The sequence below is a fragment of the Atractosteus spatula genome, chromosome 4 (genome assembly GCF_055471065.1).
Source record: "Atractosteus spatula isolate fAtrSpa1 chromosome 4, fAtrSpa1.hap1, whole genome shotgun sequence".
Classification (NCBI taxonomy): Eukaryota; Metazoa; Chordata; class Actinopteri; order Semionotiformes; family Lepisosteidae; genus Atractosteus; species Atractosteus spatula.
Window position 1 is genome coordinate 59,886,112 of NC_142709.1, and position 18,522 is coordinate 59,904,633.

At 36.1% G+C, this 18,522-nt stretch overlaps 1 protein-coding gene across 5 annotated transcripts in view; it reads left to right on the top strand.

The window, feature by feature from the left end:
- Window positions 1-18,522, top strand: part of pld1b (phospholipase D1b) — a 50,114-nt gene that overhangs the window by 6,495 nt on the left and 25,097 nt on the right. For 4 of the 5 annotated variants that reach the window (XM_088913396.1, XM_088913400.1, XM_088913399.1 and 1 more), the window contains exons 1-8: window positions 1,408-1,600; window positions 15,082-15,255; window positions 15,855-16,024; window positions 16,267-16,409; window positions 16,915-17,023; window positions 17,226-17,291; window positions 17,673-17,731; window positions 18,155-18,247. In XM_088913396.1, coding sequence (XP_088769522.1) covers window positions 15,114-15,255; window positions 15,855-16,024; window positions 16,267-16,409; window positions 16,915-17,023; window positions 17,226-17,291; window positions 17,673-17,731; window positions 18,155-18,247 — 782 coding nt within the window. In that variant the 5' untranslated portion in view covers window positions 1,408-1,600; window positions 15,082-15,113. Of the gene's footprint in view, window positions 1-1,407; window positions 1,601-15,081; window positions 15,256-15,854; window positions 16,025-16,266; window positions 16,410-16,914; window positions 17,024-17,225; window positions 17,292-17,672; window positions 17,732-18,154; window positions 18,248-18,522 lie in introns of those variants that run through there. The other variant, XM_088913398.1, reaches the window with a different exon arrangement.

Here is an 18,522-nt window from a genome sequence, read left to right on the forward strand (position 1 = left end):
CCTGGTGTTCTGGATAAATCCCACTTTAACTTTGTACAATCGGACCTCTTTAAACAATCTTCCTTTTTTTTTAATTGTGGAGAGAATTTGTCAATCTCTACCACTGTACTGTGTAGCACTAAGTCCTCTTATATAGGTGAAGCTTTTTGGGAACCTTTGGTAGAGAAGTGGTATATCAATGCAAATAATTATTTATTAATATGTGTCGTAATGTGATCTATTTGTTTAGTAATAGATGAATCACCAAATCTCAAAAGATGAGTTTGGTACCGTAAATCTGCACTCCATTCATTTCCAATTCAAAGTGATGTCCTGAAAAAACACTGCCCTAATTCTTTTGTACAGTTCATCTGTGGACATATTGCTACACATACTGAATGGGCCATGCGTGTTTTTTTCATTTGTATTGGGTCAGATGATGAACTTAATTGAACTTCACAGGGAACTGTAGTCCTAATTTCACAGACTGGTTATTAAATCTCAGCAACAAAATAATTTCATTGACAGTGTAAATTTTGTTTACAAATGTCGAATTAAGCACAAAATCGTGAACTTTGTGAAAGTACTGTTAGTCACCATATTGTTGCAAACCCCTGGTCTCTCCATGGGCGAGAACAATATTTCCACGAACTGTGACGACGTGAAGCAGCCCTTCCTGCTCCCTACTCACTCTAATGACTAATGTAATGTGATGTACGAGTGAATAAGTGCAGGTTGTGCAGCAGACATTTCACCGCAGAAATGTACCAATGCGATCTGCCTGCAAAGTTAACAAGTCAGTAGTATTTATTGGCAAAGCCATCTCGACGTCAAGGGCAGTATTTCCATTGGATTAAAAGAGATGTATTCACAAGCCTGCTTGTTTACAATGTACTGTAATAGGGCTGCTTCACGTCACCGAAAGTTTTGTTGCCTCATTCTGAATTGCAGGATATGGTGCTGCGCATACCTGGAAATTGTGTTTATTTTGAATGTTTTACTTGTACATTTTACTGTTATTGCGGTTTGAAATGCACTCACCAATGCAGATTCATTCTAACCCTAAAATATAAAAATAGAGTAGCAGTTCTTCTTTATTTAGAGAACACAGTGAGTTAAACTAAGCCTTTTTAGGGTCTGTTTTTTAAATCTATTTGTACATCTTAAGTGCCCTTCTCTGTGCAAGGTTACATTATTCAGGAGGTGCTGTAAGATTGATCTCTTTGTCAGTTGAGAATGAGGTAGTTCAAGATAATGGGACAGTTGATTTTGAGGTCCGTGGAAAGTGCTTACAAAATCATCATGATACAGAAAGTCCTTCCCAAAAGCCTGTAGAGCTGAAGTTTGACAGGAGGCCAAAGAACTGGAAGTTATTGGGAGGAGCCTTTTTTTGTCTCTGAAAGTCTAATAGGTTCAAACTCTGACTGGCATAGGGAAGTCACTGCCCTAAGGGAGTTGGCCTGTGTGCACTGTGCTAGTCAGCCCTGGCTCTTGTACTTTACACTGACACACTGCTTGAAGTTCTGTAAGCTTGAACTGGAAACAGCCACCACAGTGAAAACTTGAATCAAGTGGAGAATTCAAAAGCACAATGTGGAGTCTACTGCCAGGCAGAATGCAGGTTAGTGGAGCTGCAGGTGGTATTCCATTACTCCCGAGTTATATCTTACTGTTTCTATATTTGTTTCAGCTTGGAACAGGCATTGCTGACTGGATACAGGATAGCAGAGTGCTATGCTGGGATCCGTTGGGAATACAGCAGCTCTTTTATGAGTCCTGGTGCTTGTTTTCAGGCAGCACTGTTGTGTGTTTTGGAAGCTTTACTGTTAACACCCAGCTGAGAGACTCTTTGTTTGAGTCTTGGAATGTGAGACAAGTTTTTCCTGGAAAAAAAGCTGAATAATATTTCCCAATAAAAATTAAAATGTTGCCATATACTATTCTTTACAGAAATGTATTTCATTACACTATTCATTTTAATTTTTTTAAAAATAAAGAACAATATTTGAAAATCAGTATTTTGAATATTTACTGGCAGCTATATAGCTATAAATTCTATTTTCGATATATGGCAGCAGTTTTGAAAATAAGCTTTTTTGGATACCAGCATACTCTTTTGGATACCCTTTTCTGAAATGTTGTGTCAATAAAACTAATTATGTACAGCACAGAACTCTGCTTTTTTAACATCCTGAAATGTCAAATCTTTCTTCTGTAGTTACTGTATGGCTGACCCATGGTGCCTGTTCTTATCACTTTGATTGGAAAAATGTATAATTTTTACCCCAAACCCCTATAAACTATTTTTCAGAAACAGATATTAGCTAATATGACATGGACTTATTAGAATAGCTCTGTTATTGCCTTCTGAAACTTACTCATTATTCTTTGTCAGTCAAAATTAAAGGAATTTTATGTGAACTTTAGTATTTTTATTTTAGTTTTCTTTGCACAAAATTTCTATAAAATGTTAAACACACAGTCAGAGCCCCCTCTTATACTTAATATTGGATGTTAAAAAACTTTTCCTTTCACATTGTATACTGTTTTTTATTTGGCCTGCATTAGCAAAAAACACATTATTTGACTTCATATAGTTTTTAATTTTTAGGTTATCAAATCTACAAAAATAAGTATCTGAATTAATGACTGCATTGCGGACTCTGGTAGTGGTATGAGGAATTCATTCAAAATTTAAAGATGCAAGCTTGCTTTAAGCTTTTGTGTATATGTATTATTTTTATTTTGTAGTGAAGTGGAAGAAATCAAAATAAATGTTTCATGGAGTGGTTTTAAGAAGCAGGTCATCAGTTGTGGGCGCTTTCTGTGCTACATTGAAAAGAAGAAATTAAAACACCTGCTGTTGTTGCTGTTGAGAAAGGGTTTTCAGAAATGTTTACTTGTGATGCCCAGATTCCATTGAATGATGCTTTTTTGTTGTTATCAGTATCTTACTATTATGGGCTATGGCTGTGACAAACACGGGATGATTTATGGTTTCAAAAATAATTGTATGTACATATGAAATATATGAAGTTATTTACATTATAGAAGTGCATCCTTTATATTCCTTGTCTGAACTGTTTAGAACATAAATGGTTTAAACTCTCTAAAAATGCAACTATTAAATATAGGACCCGTACAGCGATGCTTCCCTGGTAGCATCAGAGTTTGTGGCATAAGAGTGGGTTAGAGAACCTCTGTCACTGGGCAGAACAACTGCCATTACTGACAGCTTGCAGGTATGCTGAGTGCATTTGTTCTTTCAGTTGATAAGGCAGTGGGCAAGGGTTAGTAACCTGTGTATGAGTGCTAAAGGCTAGAAATCATAGGGGGGAAAAAGTCTGTTTAAGGAGAAGCTTGTGAAATTTGTGAAGAAATTTCGTAGGAAGGTCTGACTCGCAGGAGTGAAAGATGCATCTTGAGGAACAGTGCTGATATGGAGTACCATGTTGTATAGACTCTGGTACTAAACAACATACAGGAATGAGCCTATACAGCGGAGATTCCGCTGTTATCAGGGACTGATATATTTATGGCAAATTGGGTTTTTATGTGCATTTTTAATTGAAGGTTTTAGAAAGTTAGGTATGCCAAATAATTTATGTGTTTTTTTCTCACGGGCAATTTGAACTCTTCGTTATTTTCTCCATTTAAAATGTATGCAAAGTCAGTCGTTCTTTTCCACGGAACTCAACCAAGCATTGTTGAAGAATCCCATTACTCTGTTGCTAATGGCACTGACAGCCCTCAGAACAATCTTAAGTCTTCTCTCCCCATCACAGTGATAACGATGCTTTTTAACGTAACCTATTTTAATTAGGTAGGAAAAGGCCAGATTCTATAATGGCTCAGAGCTTTTTGCAACATGAGTACATTTTTATGTTAGACACTGCAAAGTACAACAGATTGCTTAAGAAGTTCTCTTTTAAATGTTTTCACAAATTGATCTAGTCCTCAGTGCCATACTGGTCTGACAGGAACTGCATGTTCGAGTGTTATGTTGAAGTTACCTTGCATGCACCAGCGTGCGGAAAATGAGGTAACCTTGGAATAACAAGTTTTCTCATTGTGTGTAGTATTTTATTGTTTTAATTTATTATTGTTCTTGTTGTATGCTTAGCAGATGGCCTTAATCAGGGTGACCTATGTTACATTTTACAATACCTGTAATGCTTTATGGAATTTACAGCGACAGTCATGTACAGTATATACAACAAGATAATAAAGTGTGCAATGCAATCGCTGCATTTGGCATAAAAAGGAAACAATCTGATTCAAAAATGCAAACAACAAACAGCAATGAGGGCAGCCCGGTGTCCTGAACTCCATTTACACAGTGAACAGGAGCGACAAGCAAATTGCCCCACCTCGCTTGAGAGAGAAGCACATGCTGAAGAATGTAACTGAGAGCTGAGAGGTCACAGGTCACAGGTCACAAGTCCTGTCTCAACAGATGAGTCTTGAGCAGGCTCGAAAGGTGCTCATGGATGGAGCTGTTCCTGGTTTCTGGTTTCACCCCTGACGAGTGAGAGTGGAGAATGAACAGGCTCTTGAAGTGGGACAGTGGAGAGGAGTACACAAAGTTCTATACACAAATTTCTGATCTGTGTTTTCTTGCTACTGTTACTCAGATACCACAGGCTTTTAAAGTGGTGGAGTTCATTGCTTTGATGTGGTAAATCCACTAATATTGTTTGAAAAAAAAAGGGAAATCATTTTTCACATAGACCTAATTTTGGAATTTAAAACAGGATCTATTGTGTGAAAGTTCAAACTGACATTTTGTGCTGAAATAAATTGATTTAAAGTGACCACATTCTTGATCAATCGGTTATTAATTTGACTGATTGTACAAATTATTTTATATTTGTGTATTTTTATCTAGGTGGACTATACATAAAATACGCAGTGAAGCACAGCTCGCAAATTTTAGCTTGACTTTTAGGAGTTTATCTAATGTATTTTTTTTCTTGTGGAGTTATTATTATGTCAAGGGTGAAAATATATTGTAGCTTCTTTATTCTGTCAAGGGTGATAATATATAGACAATTCACATAGCTTGGCCTATTTCTTAATTTGCATCTAACAAAATATATATTTTCATAAAGTCAACACCTCTCTCTTTATTTAAGCTTGCCTGTTATCGTCATGCCCTGGCTTGATAATTCATTTCAGACTGTTCACTTTCTTGGCTAATGCTGATGTTTTCTTTCTTCCTCAGAGCAGCAGTGCATTCACATTTGTGAGTGCTGTAGTTTCACATTAGATCTCATCTTCTGTTCATCATAATGTAACATGATCACCTTGTTTTACAAATTAATATACAAGACTTCTGTAGCACTTCTGTACAAAAATCACTAATACTTAATGTAGTGTTAGTGAGCGCATGCACTTCATTTGTAAAAGACCTAGATGTCCACAAGAGAAGCACCAATTGATAACCTCAGATTTGTGACTTAATGTTGTGTTTCGGTATATATGTGTTTTGTACCTCATCTGGTGACCTTGTAATGCACATAAATAACTAAACGTAACAGATCCCTATTAGAGAAGCCTATATTAGTTTTGGAATGTATTGCTAAACCAACATTTTAGTTTAGAAAGGTAATTATTAACAATTTATTATAACCCCTCATAAACTATTTGAGGGTGTTATGCATCTTGGAATTCCCTTCTAAACACTCTCGCGTACATCTTGGAATTAATAGAATAAAATTATTCTGGAGTGGTTGCAGAATAATTCCCAACTTCATAATCTTTAGAAACGAGGGAATCAGTCTATAGTAATGGCATTTTTTATTGTAATGTAAGCTGTAGAACACTAAATGAAACATTTATATATGAACTATACATTTTAATTAAATAAAGGCAGTCTGTGTGAAAAGTAATGCCAGAAATACATTTCAAGCTGTCTTTACTTCACTGCAGCATTAACAAAGCCTGTTCACTCGTCACATCTGATAAAATAAATATCTTTTTTTAGTCTTGCAGTAATTGCCGATTTGAAATTAGGCACCAATGTGTACTTTTGCCAGCTGTCAGCTTCTAATATGAATAGGCCAATTCTGGTTAAGTTCAAATGACATTTTGGCATTTTAAACTTCTTAAAAAATAACTGAAACAGAACAAATGTTCCTCTCAGAGATGTGGTAGTGCAGTGATCCCCTTGCAGGATTCTGATATGTGTAATGGAGACTTCTGTTGTTTTGTTTTGATTGGTGGCATAGAAAAAAACAAGATTGCTAAATCATAAGATCAGGTAAATTGTATTTTGATGTAGCACATTATTATCTTGATATCCTGACTTTTGTGTTCCAGAACTTTCCTGATCAGTTATGTAACTGTACAATGCTCCTCATACAAACAGTAACACAGACACATTTCACTTAACATTTGCTTATTGACTCTAGAGTGTTCATAAACACTTTCTTTATCAGGTAAAGACATGAGTGCTGTACTGTAAGTGAAGCCACCAAGGACTGAGTAGATAGAAATCTTAAAAATTGTCACCTTTTCTTACTGCTAACTGCCAGTGTGCTTTTCATTTCACATGCTGATGTTTGTTAATGTAAGGGGGTATCAGTTTACTTAATACATATTGTTGTAATAACATGAAGTTTTGTTAAAACCAATGAGACATTTAAATGTATCATTAAACTACCTGACAGTGTTAAATACCATTAAGACTGAAATGTGTGCAGTATACTCCCTTTAAGTACAAAGCAAGCTGATGTTCTCTGTTTACTGGTCTATGAACTTATTATGTTGCAAATTGCTACTCTTTTCTCCCAGGTGAAATAATATCTGCATTCAAGTAATGGTTATTAACTTAACGGAACCCAGAGACTTTTTTGAGTCCTAACACAAACTATGGGTGTTGCACACTTATCATTAGTCTTGCAACATTCACATTTCCTGTTTGCTGACATGATGTAATTTTTACTTAATGCAAATATGTATGTTAATATTGTATGACCATTTTAAAATGTCTATGTCATGGCTTTTTTTAGTAGTTGTGAATTTAACTTTCAAGTCACAGATTATAACACAAGTATGACTGGATTTCAGGTTGTGAGCCATATTGTGAATATTGTGGGGTGCAACTGGGCAATCAGTATTGATATAGTATATAGTATAGTCACAGCTTGAGAGTTAGTTATCAACAAAGTGAAAGTCCTGGGGTTCTCTAGATATTTTGAGAGAAATGCTTGGCTGGTTATTGAATAGGGATTTGTGCAACTCTTTATCTTAGTAAACGTTTCATCGGAAAACACAAAAGCCAGAGCTGAAAGATAGTTGCTCCCACTAATAAATACTGTTGTTGGCCTTGTGTTCAGGCCTGAGACTGGTTCCAAACTGGGCTGTAACTTTATCTGAGTCAGTGGATGATACAGGAGTGCCATAAAATCTTTTACTAACAAGTGTTTGCCTTGTGTTTCGACAACAATAAAATGTTTATCTAATAAAAATAATCTTCTTAGGTATTATCTGCTATTATAACATATTATTCCTGTATTGCAGATGTAGCAAGTATTCCACTCTAAAAGACTGGGTGTGGTAGAATTTCTTACCGTTATTGGCTTTGGGAGTTATTTCCGGAAAGATAACACAATCATGAAAAGGCTCACTAGTGCATACAGTATAACATGCATGAACATGTCACATCCTTGACTTAATGAAAACCTCCTAGAAAAAGCTGGCAATTAAGATTACGTCATCGAATGACTAATCTTTCTCTCAGTTGTTTCTGCCTCCCTCTTTTCTCATTGAACTCGGCCTTTTCCTTCTAAACCAGCTGGAGGTTTTCCGAGAGGGTTTTGTCTCGCACTGATACTCAGATTTCATAACTTCCACTCATTTCTCACCCGTATAATATGAGCAGGCATTTTGAAAATGTGAACGGACACTTTTCATTTGAATTTTTCCTGCCTGGGATTCAGACCCTAACAAAGAAACGGAGTTTCACATCTTTGAATACTTTTATCGGCTGTTTTCCCGAAGAGGTTACAAACTCCCCATTCCATTTTAAAGGAGGGGATTGCGTTTTTTGGTATTGTAGTCATGGAAGCATATACATCTGGCCTTGGCTAATGACACACTTAAGTGAGGAAAGTCTTTCTATTTGAATTGTGAATAGGCTTGCCCTGCTATTAAACTCACAGTTTGAAACAGCCCACTTTGTCTGATTACACTGCGATTTTCTGTCCTTGAAAAGTGGAGGGCTTATATATTTAGAAATGCATTTTTGACAATAAGCACCTTGATTTATATTCTGACACCATTATCCACACTCCATATGTTTACAACTTTATAAAATGTCACTTCATATTAAAATTATACTGACTGTGAATATGGAAGTACATTTTTATGTGCAGTACATATTGTAAGGCGCAGTCTGCTGTTCCAGACAGCCATCAGCAGTGGTACAGTAAGTCTTATAGTAAGAGTGGTAAATTATGTACAGAGCTAATAAATACAGATTCATACATAATTAATTTACATGTTGTACCTTCAGAGCCTGCTTTCTTGTATTCTGTTTCCCCTTAATGTGAAGTTTGATTTTATTTGAAATAAAATACATTTAGCAAATTCTTTGCACCACGTGTATCACAGCTGAAATAATCAAAACCTTTTTTAGAAAGAAAGTCTTCTGTGGCACCAGCTGTAAAGCCAAATGTCATGTTGCTCTTCCCAGGCGTTCTTAAAGTCTGCCTTGAAGGGGATCTGTCTTTTCTGTCCTCTGAAGCTGATAACTTTAATAAGAGCAGCATTCATCTTGATAATGGCTTTCTTACAAAAAATGCTTTCGGTGCAAAGAAAGATCATTAACTGTCATTTAAACCTCGGCAGAATTTTCGCCCTTCTGGTTTTACGTGATTGTGTGTCTAATCTACATGAACAGTATTAATACTATTACCAATATTCCCATCAGGTCATTTTTTATTATTACTATTATTCCAGTCAGAGTTTGCCTTTTGCTCTCCCTTTGTTCATGTATGGGATGAGCCTCCTGGCAAGGTCATTGTGGCAAATGAGAATGTGTTTTCAGCTTACCTGTGTGATGATTCCACACCTTTCACAGTGGCCTCTCTTTGTGGTCAGAAACCTTTCAGTTGTCTAATGACTTTTGTCAGGTTAGGACTGGTGCAGGATTTCTCAGAAAAAGTCATTTTGTGATCTGGCTTCAGGTTAATGTTTCAACTACCGATCAGATCTGTTCACCTATGAGTCTACAAAGGGTTAATTATGATTTTCTGCCTAAACAATCATGTTAAACCTGATTGTTTCTTTGCAATAAAGTAATTCAAGTTTAATGTAGTGAAAGGAGAATATTGAATCATAGAGACTGAACACGCATTATTAGCAGGTCACTTTTTAGTCATCCAAACATCAAGAAAGTGAGTACATGAAAGGAATTTATTTTTATTTTTTTTTAATAATTAGCCGAGATAGGTAAGTACAGTTGTCCTGCTAGGATTTCTGTAAAAGACCCCTGTCATTGTAACAAGATGGTTTATTTCCATAGAGAAGTAAAGAGATTTGTCCTTTCATACCTGCCCACAAATTACTTCTACTGTAGGTAAAGAAGCATAGATAGCCGTATATAACTGCTATTGCTGTCCATCCACCTTAAAAATGACCCTTTTAAAGGAACTGTAAGTCCATGTTATGCAACTTTTGTAATGGGTGTGCTTTGCAATAAATGATATACAGTAGGTATTGTGTACCATTAAATCTCATTTGTACTGTACATACAGTACTGTACTTTGGCTAATATGTTACAGTGCAGAGTTTTTTTTCAAGCAATCAGTTTTGATTGCAGGAGTCTGCTAGTCTTCAAAACATGGTTAAGCATTTGGTTTGCTTCACGTGGTCATTAAGTGGTCACTTTCTCCTTTTTTTCTGCTGTAGCAAGGCCTCATTTAGCCTACTGTGTTCATTTTATGAATGTGTAATGTACATCACCAAAGAAAAAGACATAACTGCTCTGAAATCATTTCAAGAAAGAGCAACCATGTACATTTCTACGCTTCAAGGAATCAAACATTCAAACTTTTCAAAGGCATTGAAAAAGTCAGATCTTCAGAATTAACAGTAAAACATTAACCAGAGAACAAAAAGGGAAACTTAAGAGAAGAGCATTTACATCTGTGAATCAGAGGCAATTCTTTACAGGAGTTGTGAGAGGCTGGAATATATTGTCTGTACCGTCACTGCTCACAAAACATCTAGACGAATTTCCCAGACCAGCTAGATACTAGAAACCAAATGAACTATTCTTGTTTGTAACATACTCATGGTCTTATGTAATTGTACTCATATCATCTGATAGACAAATAGACATACAGTACTGTAGTTAAGACCACTCTGTCTTAATGTGGTCTGATCAGCCTGAACTATACTGTATCAATTCAGACTTGGAATTCAGACCAAGATCTAACTTATTCAGAGAAAAGGCTAAGGTGTAACGTAAAGCATGACTCATGTTCTAGGCAATTTGACTGTAAGGTCAAAGGTTGTGAGCCAGATGGATTCTGCTTTTACCAGTGGAACAGTACCACGAATACAATGAAATTGTACCTTTGTCCAAACAGTCCTTTTGCAAACTCCTGAGAAACCAAACTCCAAATGGAAATCCCCCAAAAGTAATGAGCTGAAGTTCTTTTACCCTTTAATATAAAGTGGTGTGAATTGTACTGAAATTATACTGTAGTTATGATTTTATCATAAACATGGTACCAAATTATACTTTTTAAGAACTTCTTATGTTATTGTTTACTCTTCATTTCCTCCAGCTCTTGAAAGGGTAATGAAGCAAGCAAGTACATATAGTATACATACTGTATAAGAAATTCACACATTTCCCAAAGTGTTTATGCTTTTGGCAAATGGCTTTATTAAAGACTACTTTTATTATCACAGTCGTATTTGCTCATTAAGTTATCAGAAATATTGTTCTTTATTTGCAGCCTACAGCTCTGCCTTCATTTTTATAGATGTTTTTTTGTTCTGATTACAGCGTCTCTAGTTCGATCTTTCCTAAGACAGTATTGATTTTTTAGGCACTATGGTCACACTATTCAGCAAAAAAACAACTGTAGATTTTTGTGCATGCTATTTGCCTCTTAATCAATACGATGCATTATTACGTACTTAGCTGGTGCCTTTATCCAGGATGCCAGGGTTAGAAAAATACAGACACTATAATAAGGGCTGTAGTACAATATTGCACTTTAAAATCCAATACAGTGCAATAAGATAATAATATATAAATACACATCCAAAGAGTAATAAAAAGTACAATCGTTTAGCATTACCATGTACAGTATGTGTGGGACTAAGTCAGGGACAGTAAAGATACTGGGCAGATTTCTCCCACAGTGGAAGACAGTGGTATGTCTGGTAAGCCTGGGAGGATCACTAGTGCTGCATGAATAGGTGAGTCTTGGGAAGGCACCAGAATGATGCAGTGGAAGATTAGAAGATGTCAGTTATTCACCTGGATGGCAAACATCTCAGATTAATTAAAATGCTGCATGCTAATGTTAGTAAAAGAAAAGGAACCATATATATATATAGAAAATATCCCAAAGAAGGCCATGAAAAATTGTTTTACCAAAGATAAAGTAGGAAGAGAAACAGTTAACTTACTGGCATACTAGCATTATAGCATTGGTTACTTTTAATTATGTATGAGTCATGGCTGAATGAAAAGTAATACTGTCCAATAAAGTAGTTTGAATAACTTGGCTTATATAGAGCCCTTCTCTCAGTAATTCAAAAATCTCATCCAAGTCACAAGGAGTAACAATTTGTGTGGGATTTGCTTCTATGCTTTTAACTTAAAATGAAAACCAAGAGATAGGATGGACTCATATTATATAGATTGTGGGGCATTAATTTTGATTATGAGAGCATTCAAACAGTATGAACAAGCAGCTCTGTAATTGGTACTAATAGACTATACTTTAAACACATTGAAATGTGCAATGTAAACTGATTCTCATTGTGATGAAGACAATATTTTGTTTTCCACTAGTGGTGGAGGCTTTGCTTAGGACTCTTAAGTTGTGTGCTTCTTTGCTTAAAAAGAAGGAGAAGACAGAATCCCTCAGAATATATATTACATACCTGTATAAGAATGTAAAGTCCCAGGATAAAGGAAGGCCCTGTGATATGCCTGTGGTCCATTGCTTTGACGCAAAGTCTATCTAATATTGCTATCAATGGCAACAGAATGAAGGTGAATAAATGGAAAGCATTCAGTGTGATGAACAGATTGTACAATTCTATATAAACTGCAAAGGTGTTTTTCCTCTTTTTTTTAGGGAAGTATATTAGTGGTGTGGAAACATATACTTTGTTGTTCTAGTCTGAATAATTGCTGTTGAAAGGACCCTCTCTTGTCACCACTTCCTGTAGTAAGAATAGCTGCTTGTATTAAAGTTGTTTCTCATGGTCATGTCATAGCACAACAGAATCACTCAGTTGTATCTGTAGCAGAGTCTCTCATACTTTGGTTTACATTTGGTACTCTAAAGATTATCTTTTGAAATGTTTTAGAAATTATGGGAAACTGTATTGTTTTGTTTTCAGTTCCACAATATCATTAAACTTTTTTTCTGTTCTTGTAAAATACTGAAGTAAGGAGAATATAATTCTGTGTTTACAATTAGAAGAGCTCATGTGGGATTCAGAATGGGCGTCTTCCTATATTTTGTGTTATGGAAATTATTACTTACTGTTATGTAATTGATATTGGTTAGACACATGGCCTCCATTATTTTGCCACCCATAGCTGTCCTATTAATGCTGCATAATGAGTTCATTACTGCTCAGACACAGCATAAAGGTAGGATTTTTTGGATAAGCAGATACACAGCATTCATTAATTCTGTCATTTCTATTTTAAAATGGTGGTCCTGAGCTAACAGACCAACTCCATGTACTGTAGTTTGGGAACTGCACTAGACTCTAGATTTAGCCCAGATGTGCTAAAATTAGGCACTGTGATGTTACTTCTCAAGGACAGGAAAAAAACATTTTTTTAGCCCTTCATTAACTTCCTGATGTACTGGCGTTGGAGTTCATCCCAGTTTCTGTTGTCTTGAAAAAAAAAAACAGGATGTCCCCATTGAACCGAAACTTGAACCCAAAACATCCCTCTGATGAGCCCACATCCCTGGCCACCACTTCATGCTGACACCCACCCAGTAATGAAAACGACTGTTACCACAGATGTATTTCTGGATGTTCACTGTGATTTACCATAGTAAAAGAAGAGGGAAGTACAGGTGGGAGATAATGCACAGTGAAGTAAAGTATGGTAAACCTGACAAGGAATCTGTGATGTAACCTGCTAATTGACAGTCCTAAATCTTTCAAAAGATTTGGTCTGTGCTTCACTCTTTATGCTTTGTCTGTTTCTAATGAAACTAGACATTGCTTTTTTGTTACAGCATAGAGCTTTAAGACTTCTTGAGCCTTCTTCCTTAAACTCCAAAAATAGTTAACACAAATAAAACAAGATTTGCAATCAACGCCTGCCAACAGGAAAAAATTGAGGAGTGAAATTTTGAAAACTTACAACATATAATAATCCTTTATTTAACAAGTCACTGAAGACAAAATCTCATTTACAATCTGAGTTTGGTCCAGAGGCTCACACCATTACTTAAAGGAGTGAGTGTCATCAGCTACTATATGTGAAATCAACAATGCTCGGTCTTGTTTATGTCTTAGGGTTGTTGCCACTGCTTCACTTTCAAAAGATAAAATGTACTTGTATTTGTTCCAAACAAATAAACATTTCTGCAATGTATATTGTTATTTGATTTACAGGCAATAAAGTGTAAAAACATTCTGTTGAACTACTATACCACACTTGATGCATTTCTACAGACTAAGCACAAAGCATCTTTCCCTTAGTAAAAAGAACTATGAGAATTGTTATTAGCAATAGGATTGCAGTGATCTGTTATTTTTGCCTTGCCTCCTATAAAAAAGAGTTAGTTTTATTAGTTTCATAGGTGTCTCTGTATATGAAGGTACTTTTTTGTTTATGGGGATACCAAATTACAATCATAGGAATAATCTAGAAAGACAACTTTGCTTGATCCTATAATTCTATGCATTCTTTTTCAGCACCCCTGTGCTCTGAATTCTAAACTGAAAAAAATATGTCTAAAGTATGTGACACAGGATTGAAGAGCACAAAACGGACCCTTTTCAGTAAAATCTTTCTGTGAAATCATGGTATCCCATGGACACAGACAGCAGTTAGACAGAATAATTAGTCACTCTGGGTGTGTGCAGACTGCTAATGATGCTGAAACAAAGATGCTTTTAAAGTGTGCGTTTAGAATCTATCATTATGCAGTATAATCTCTTGGCATGTGGTATAAGCAGCCAAAATAAATTCTGAAACTCTTCAGTTAGAATGGGGAAAATCTGTCTGTGCAGGGTACAGAAAATCATGACTGGTAGAAGAAATAGTGCTTTTTTGCTCATATTAATCAAACACCTCCGTGACCCTAAATTGGATGATGCTTTTAGAAAATAGATTAATCAAGCACTCGCTTTGTACTGCGTTTCTCAATTCACAAGTCTGATGCTTCCAGTTTTTGATCAATTAAAATATTAGTGTAATTAAAATAATAGTGTACACTGCATTTATGTGTTGTCTGTCAAGCATAATAAAAAGATAGCTACTGAAATACCCCTTAATACTGCATATAGAGTGAGTACTGCTCTGTCCTTAACAGGATTTAAATAAGAATTAAATCCAATTCTACCAGGTTGCATCCCAACCCTTAATTCACATAACACCACCCTCATGACAGCCAAGCATTCAGCCATGCCATAGAACCTGTTCTCCCACACTAGTCTGTTTCCTAGGGGATTTCATCACTGCAACGGGGCCAGACAAGCCCGTTACCTGTTACACAGTTTATTTTTCTCATTGTAGTGTCAGAGGACAAAACCAGTGCTTTGGATGTGGTAGAACAAACATTTGATTGAATTTAGTCAATTGAACAGCACAGACCAAGTGCTGTGCGTGCCTTAAAAAAGTTCACATGCCGGTTGTTTTCTCTCTAGGTGGCCCCTGCTCTGCAGGTTGAGTGCTAAGCATGTTGCAATCACATAAAGCCTCTGATAGTGTGCTACATCTAGTGGCCTCCGACATGTCCGAGATCATGGAGAGCCTGGACACCAGAGACCTGGATTTAGGAGAAGAGGTGGACTTCGATGGGAGTGGTTCCGATCATCCAGGTGAGGTAATTTAGAGCCAGCTGTTAGAGCCCCCAGAAAACGTTTTTGGCAACAGGTACAATTGTAGAAGATATGTGACTCACTTTTATTGTATTGACAAGTATCAGTCCAGTATAAGACTTTTAAAAAAGATTTCTTAAGAGCATAATAAACCATTGTCACTGAACATACACTCCCAGAATGTTTTAGAACTCACCTGTAATGTAGACAGTAGTTTAGACGTATATAAATAGTTATCCTTTCACTATGATTTATTATTTTAGTTGTTTTTTTTTAATTTGTGATTGTAATTCATTATTTTGAAAGTTTCTTCATAGTGTAGTACACAGTGACAGGCTTCCTTCATTGCATGTTACAAAGTTCTTCTCAAAATACAGGTCACAGCTGTTGGAACAGTATTTCGGGTGTGTTTTAGGTAAGGTTTTGTGAACTCTGACGTTCTTGTACAGGAAGTACCAAATATCTGCATAGTTAACCAATTCATTACACGACTGCGGTTGAATTTCTGATTAAGCTGTGGAACCAAAGCCGGGTAGGCATGGTCTTTCTGTTGGTTATGTTCACTTCAGTAAGGCTTTGTTCTGTATGTCCCACTTCAGAAGTCTCTCGGATCCCATTTTCTGCAGTTTACAAAACCAGAGGTTTTAAGGAAACAGAAGCCAAGGTGTTCCTCACAGGTGTTCCCATTACAGCCAAAATTCTGGAAGTGGAACGTTTCACATCAGCACAAGATCGCTTTAACAGAACAAATCAGAGGAGTGTTTCAAAGGTTGGTAGCAGTTTTGCTTAAATTCCTTTTCTGAAAGGTTTTCACGTGACCTTTGCTACTGAGGTCAAGAAGAGAAAACCAGACAATGTTTGGAGATGGCAGCACATTCTATTTAAGTTAAATATAGCACTTTAAAAGTTTAATGAAGTTGTGAAAATTAAACCAGGAAAAAAAACATCCAAACATTGTTTTACTGGTGTGCTGTATACACCATAATTGTATTTAATGTTATTTATTTTTAGGTACTTCCTGCGGTCTTCAAAATTGAATTGAGACATGGAAATTTTACCTGGCATGTAAAAAGAAAAGAGAAGCACTTTCTAGAGCTTCACCGAGAACTCCTTCGATACAAGACCCTTATGAGGATCCCATTACCTTCTAGAAGGTAAGTTTCATAGATGATGAAAACCACTTACAGTATGTTCAGACTTCAACTAGAGGAAATTGCTAGATCATTTGTAGGCTGAAAGGCACTACTAATTTAAAGTGTAAGAAGTTTCAAGTAGGTAGCTGCGTCAGCATGCGTAGGCTGCAAAGGAACAGGTAAAGGTTAATTCCATGCTGAAAGGAAAAGAAAAGAGACACGACGTTTCGGTTGTGGAGCCTTCTTCGGCCTTCACACACCTGAAGAAGGCTCCACAGCTGAAATGTTGTGTCTCTTCTTTATAAAATTTTAAACTCCTTAAATAAACTTTGTGTTCATGTCAATCCTTTGCTCCTCTTTGGGTATTTAAATGTTAGGTCTTCTTTTATATTTCACTTATGTCCTTTACGGGCTAAATAATGTAATAACTCACAACATCATACATTGCTGTATGTGTAGCTGAGGAGGAGTTTAGATAGCAACGCTCTAGTTGCATGAAGTGAAATTGTGTTCCTTTCCTTCCCAGACACACAGTTAGAAGACAGACTGTCAAGAAGAATGAAGTCCGAGAGATGCCCTCTCTTCCACGTGGGGGAGATAACCTGGTCAGAGAAGAACAATATTCTAGCAGAAAGGTGGGTGTACCTGCTGTATGTACATAAATGTCACATGTGTCTAGGGGTTTAGGACTCCACAGATATGCAGGATATTTTTTCTATGACATAAAAGCAAAAGTACAAGAGATTATTACCATATTAACATGCTGGAACTTTTTAATAAATAAATCTGTTCGTTTAAACAATGGAAATATAGTGAAATTTTGCCATTATTTTTTAGAAACAACTAGAAGACTACTTGAACAACTTGTTACGAATGTCAACGTATCGAAACTATCACGCAACAGTAAGTTTCTTCCTGTAGTTCACTTGCACACAGTATTTATCAATTTTATGAATGAAAGACTTAACATTTTAATTGTGTCATGGGCTTTCTATGAGGAGATAAAGAATTCTGAATGGCGCCACTAATAATAATTCAGTATTTAATGCAGTATTTGGCACTTTACATTCCAGTGATAAAATAATCCATTCTTTTTACATTAATCCTTATATTCTTCCTAGCATTCATTATTGCCAGAATCAGTCTCCCTGCTCATAAACAGTTCTTTTACAGCATTAAATCTTCTGCAATTCTGAAGCTTTTCTGTAGTAACAAAATAAGAATGATCAATAACATAAATCAAATTTTACTGTCTCTTTACAAAGAAGTGTTTATTTCGTACAGATGGAGTTTATTGATGTGAGTCAGATGTCCTTCATCCATGATTTGGGACCCAAAGGCTTGTAAGCTATACTTACTGCTGTTCTTGCATCCAATGTTATATTTAAATTTTTCTGGCTACATTGTGAAAGTAAATAAATCAGAGTTGAAAACTTATAATAAAAAACACATCAAGTCTGAAATCTCTGTCATCTTAAAAGGAGTTCATGTGGTTTTGTTGGCTTTTTATCTGTGCTACATTTAGAAATTGTCTACTATTGCTGTTATGTTGTATGCAGTTGTGCTCTGAACAGGAACAAAAGGCCTTAATAAGCCTCATCACTTTTGTAAATTTTGACAGGAAGAATCCATTTCCATTGATTGATTCATTTCAGGATTAAATAGTTCTGGAAGCCGAATCCACCAGGCACCTTAGAGATGCTGAAAGTGTTTCTCCACATGCTGCTCATTTTTCCATTCTGTAATCCTTTTTACATTTCTCTTAGAGAAGGCATGATTCAGAAGCGATCTGGTGGTCATCGTATACCAGGCTTGAACTGCTGTGGCCACAGTCAAGTCTGCTACCGCTGGTCTAAAAGGTCAGTGTGCTTTAGTTTCTAGTACCTGTTTAGCGAGTGAGAAGAGGTTCGACCGGTTTAATGTCTTAAGTCTTCCTACACCTGTGTAGGTTTTAAAAGGAATGCTTCTTCTTGGCAGATGCCACATAAACCTGTGAGAACTTATACTGTTTGAAATGCTTTTCTAAATCCAATATATTCTGGTTAGAGTAAAAACACACAATCCCTATTTTATGTTAAAGCTGTAGATTGAATTAACTGTACACTTTGTCAGTGTCTTCCGTTTTAATTAAGGG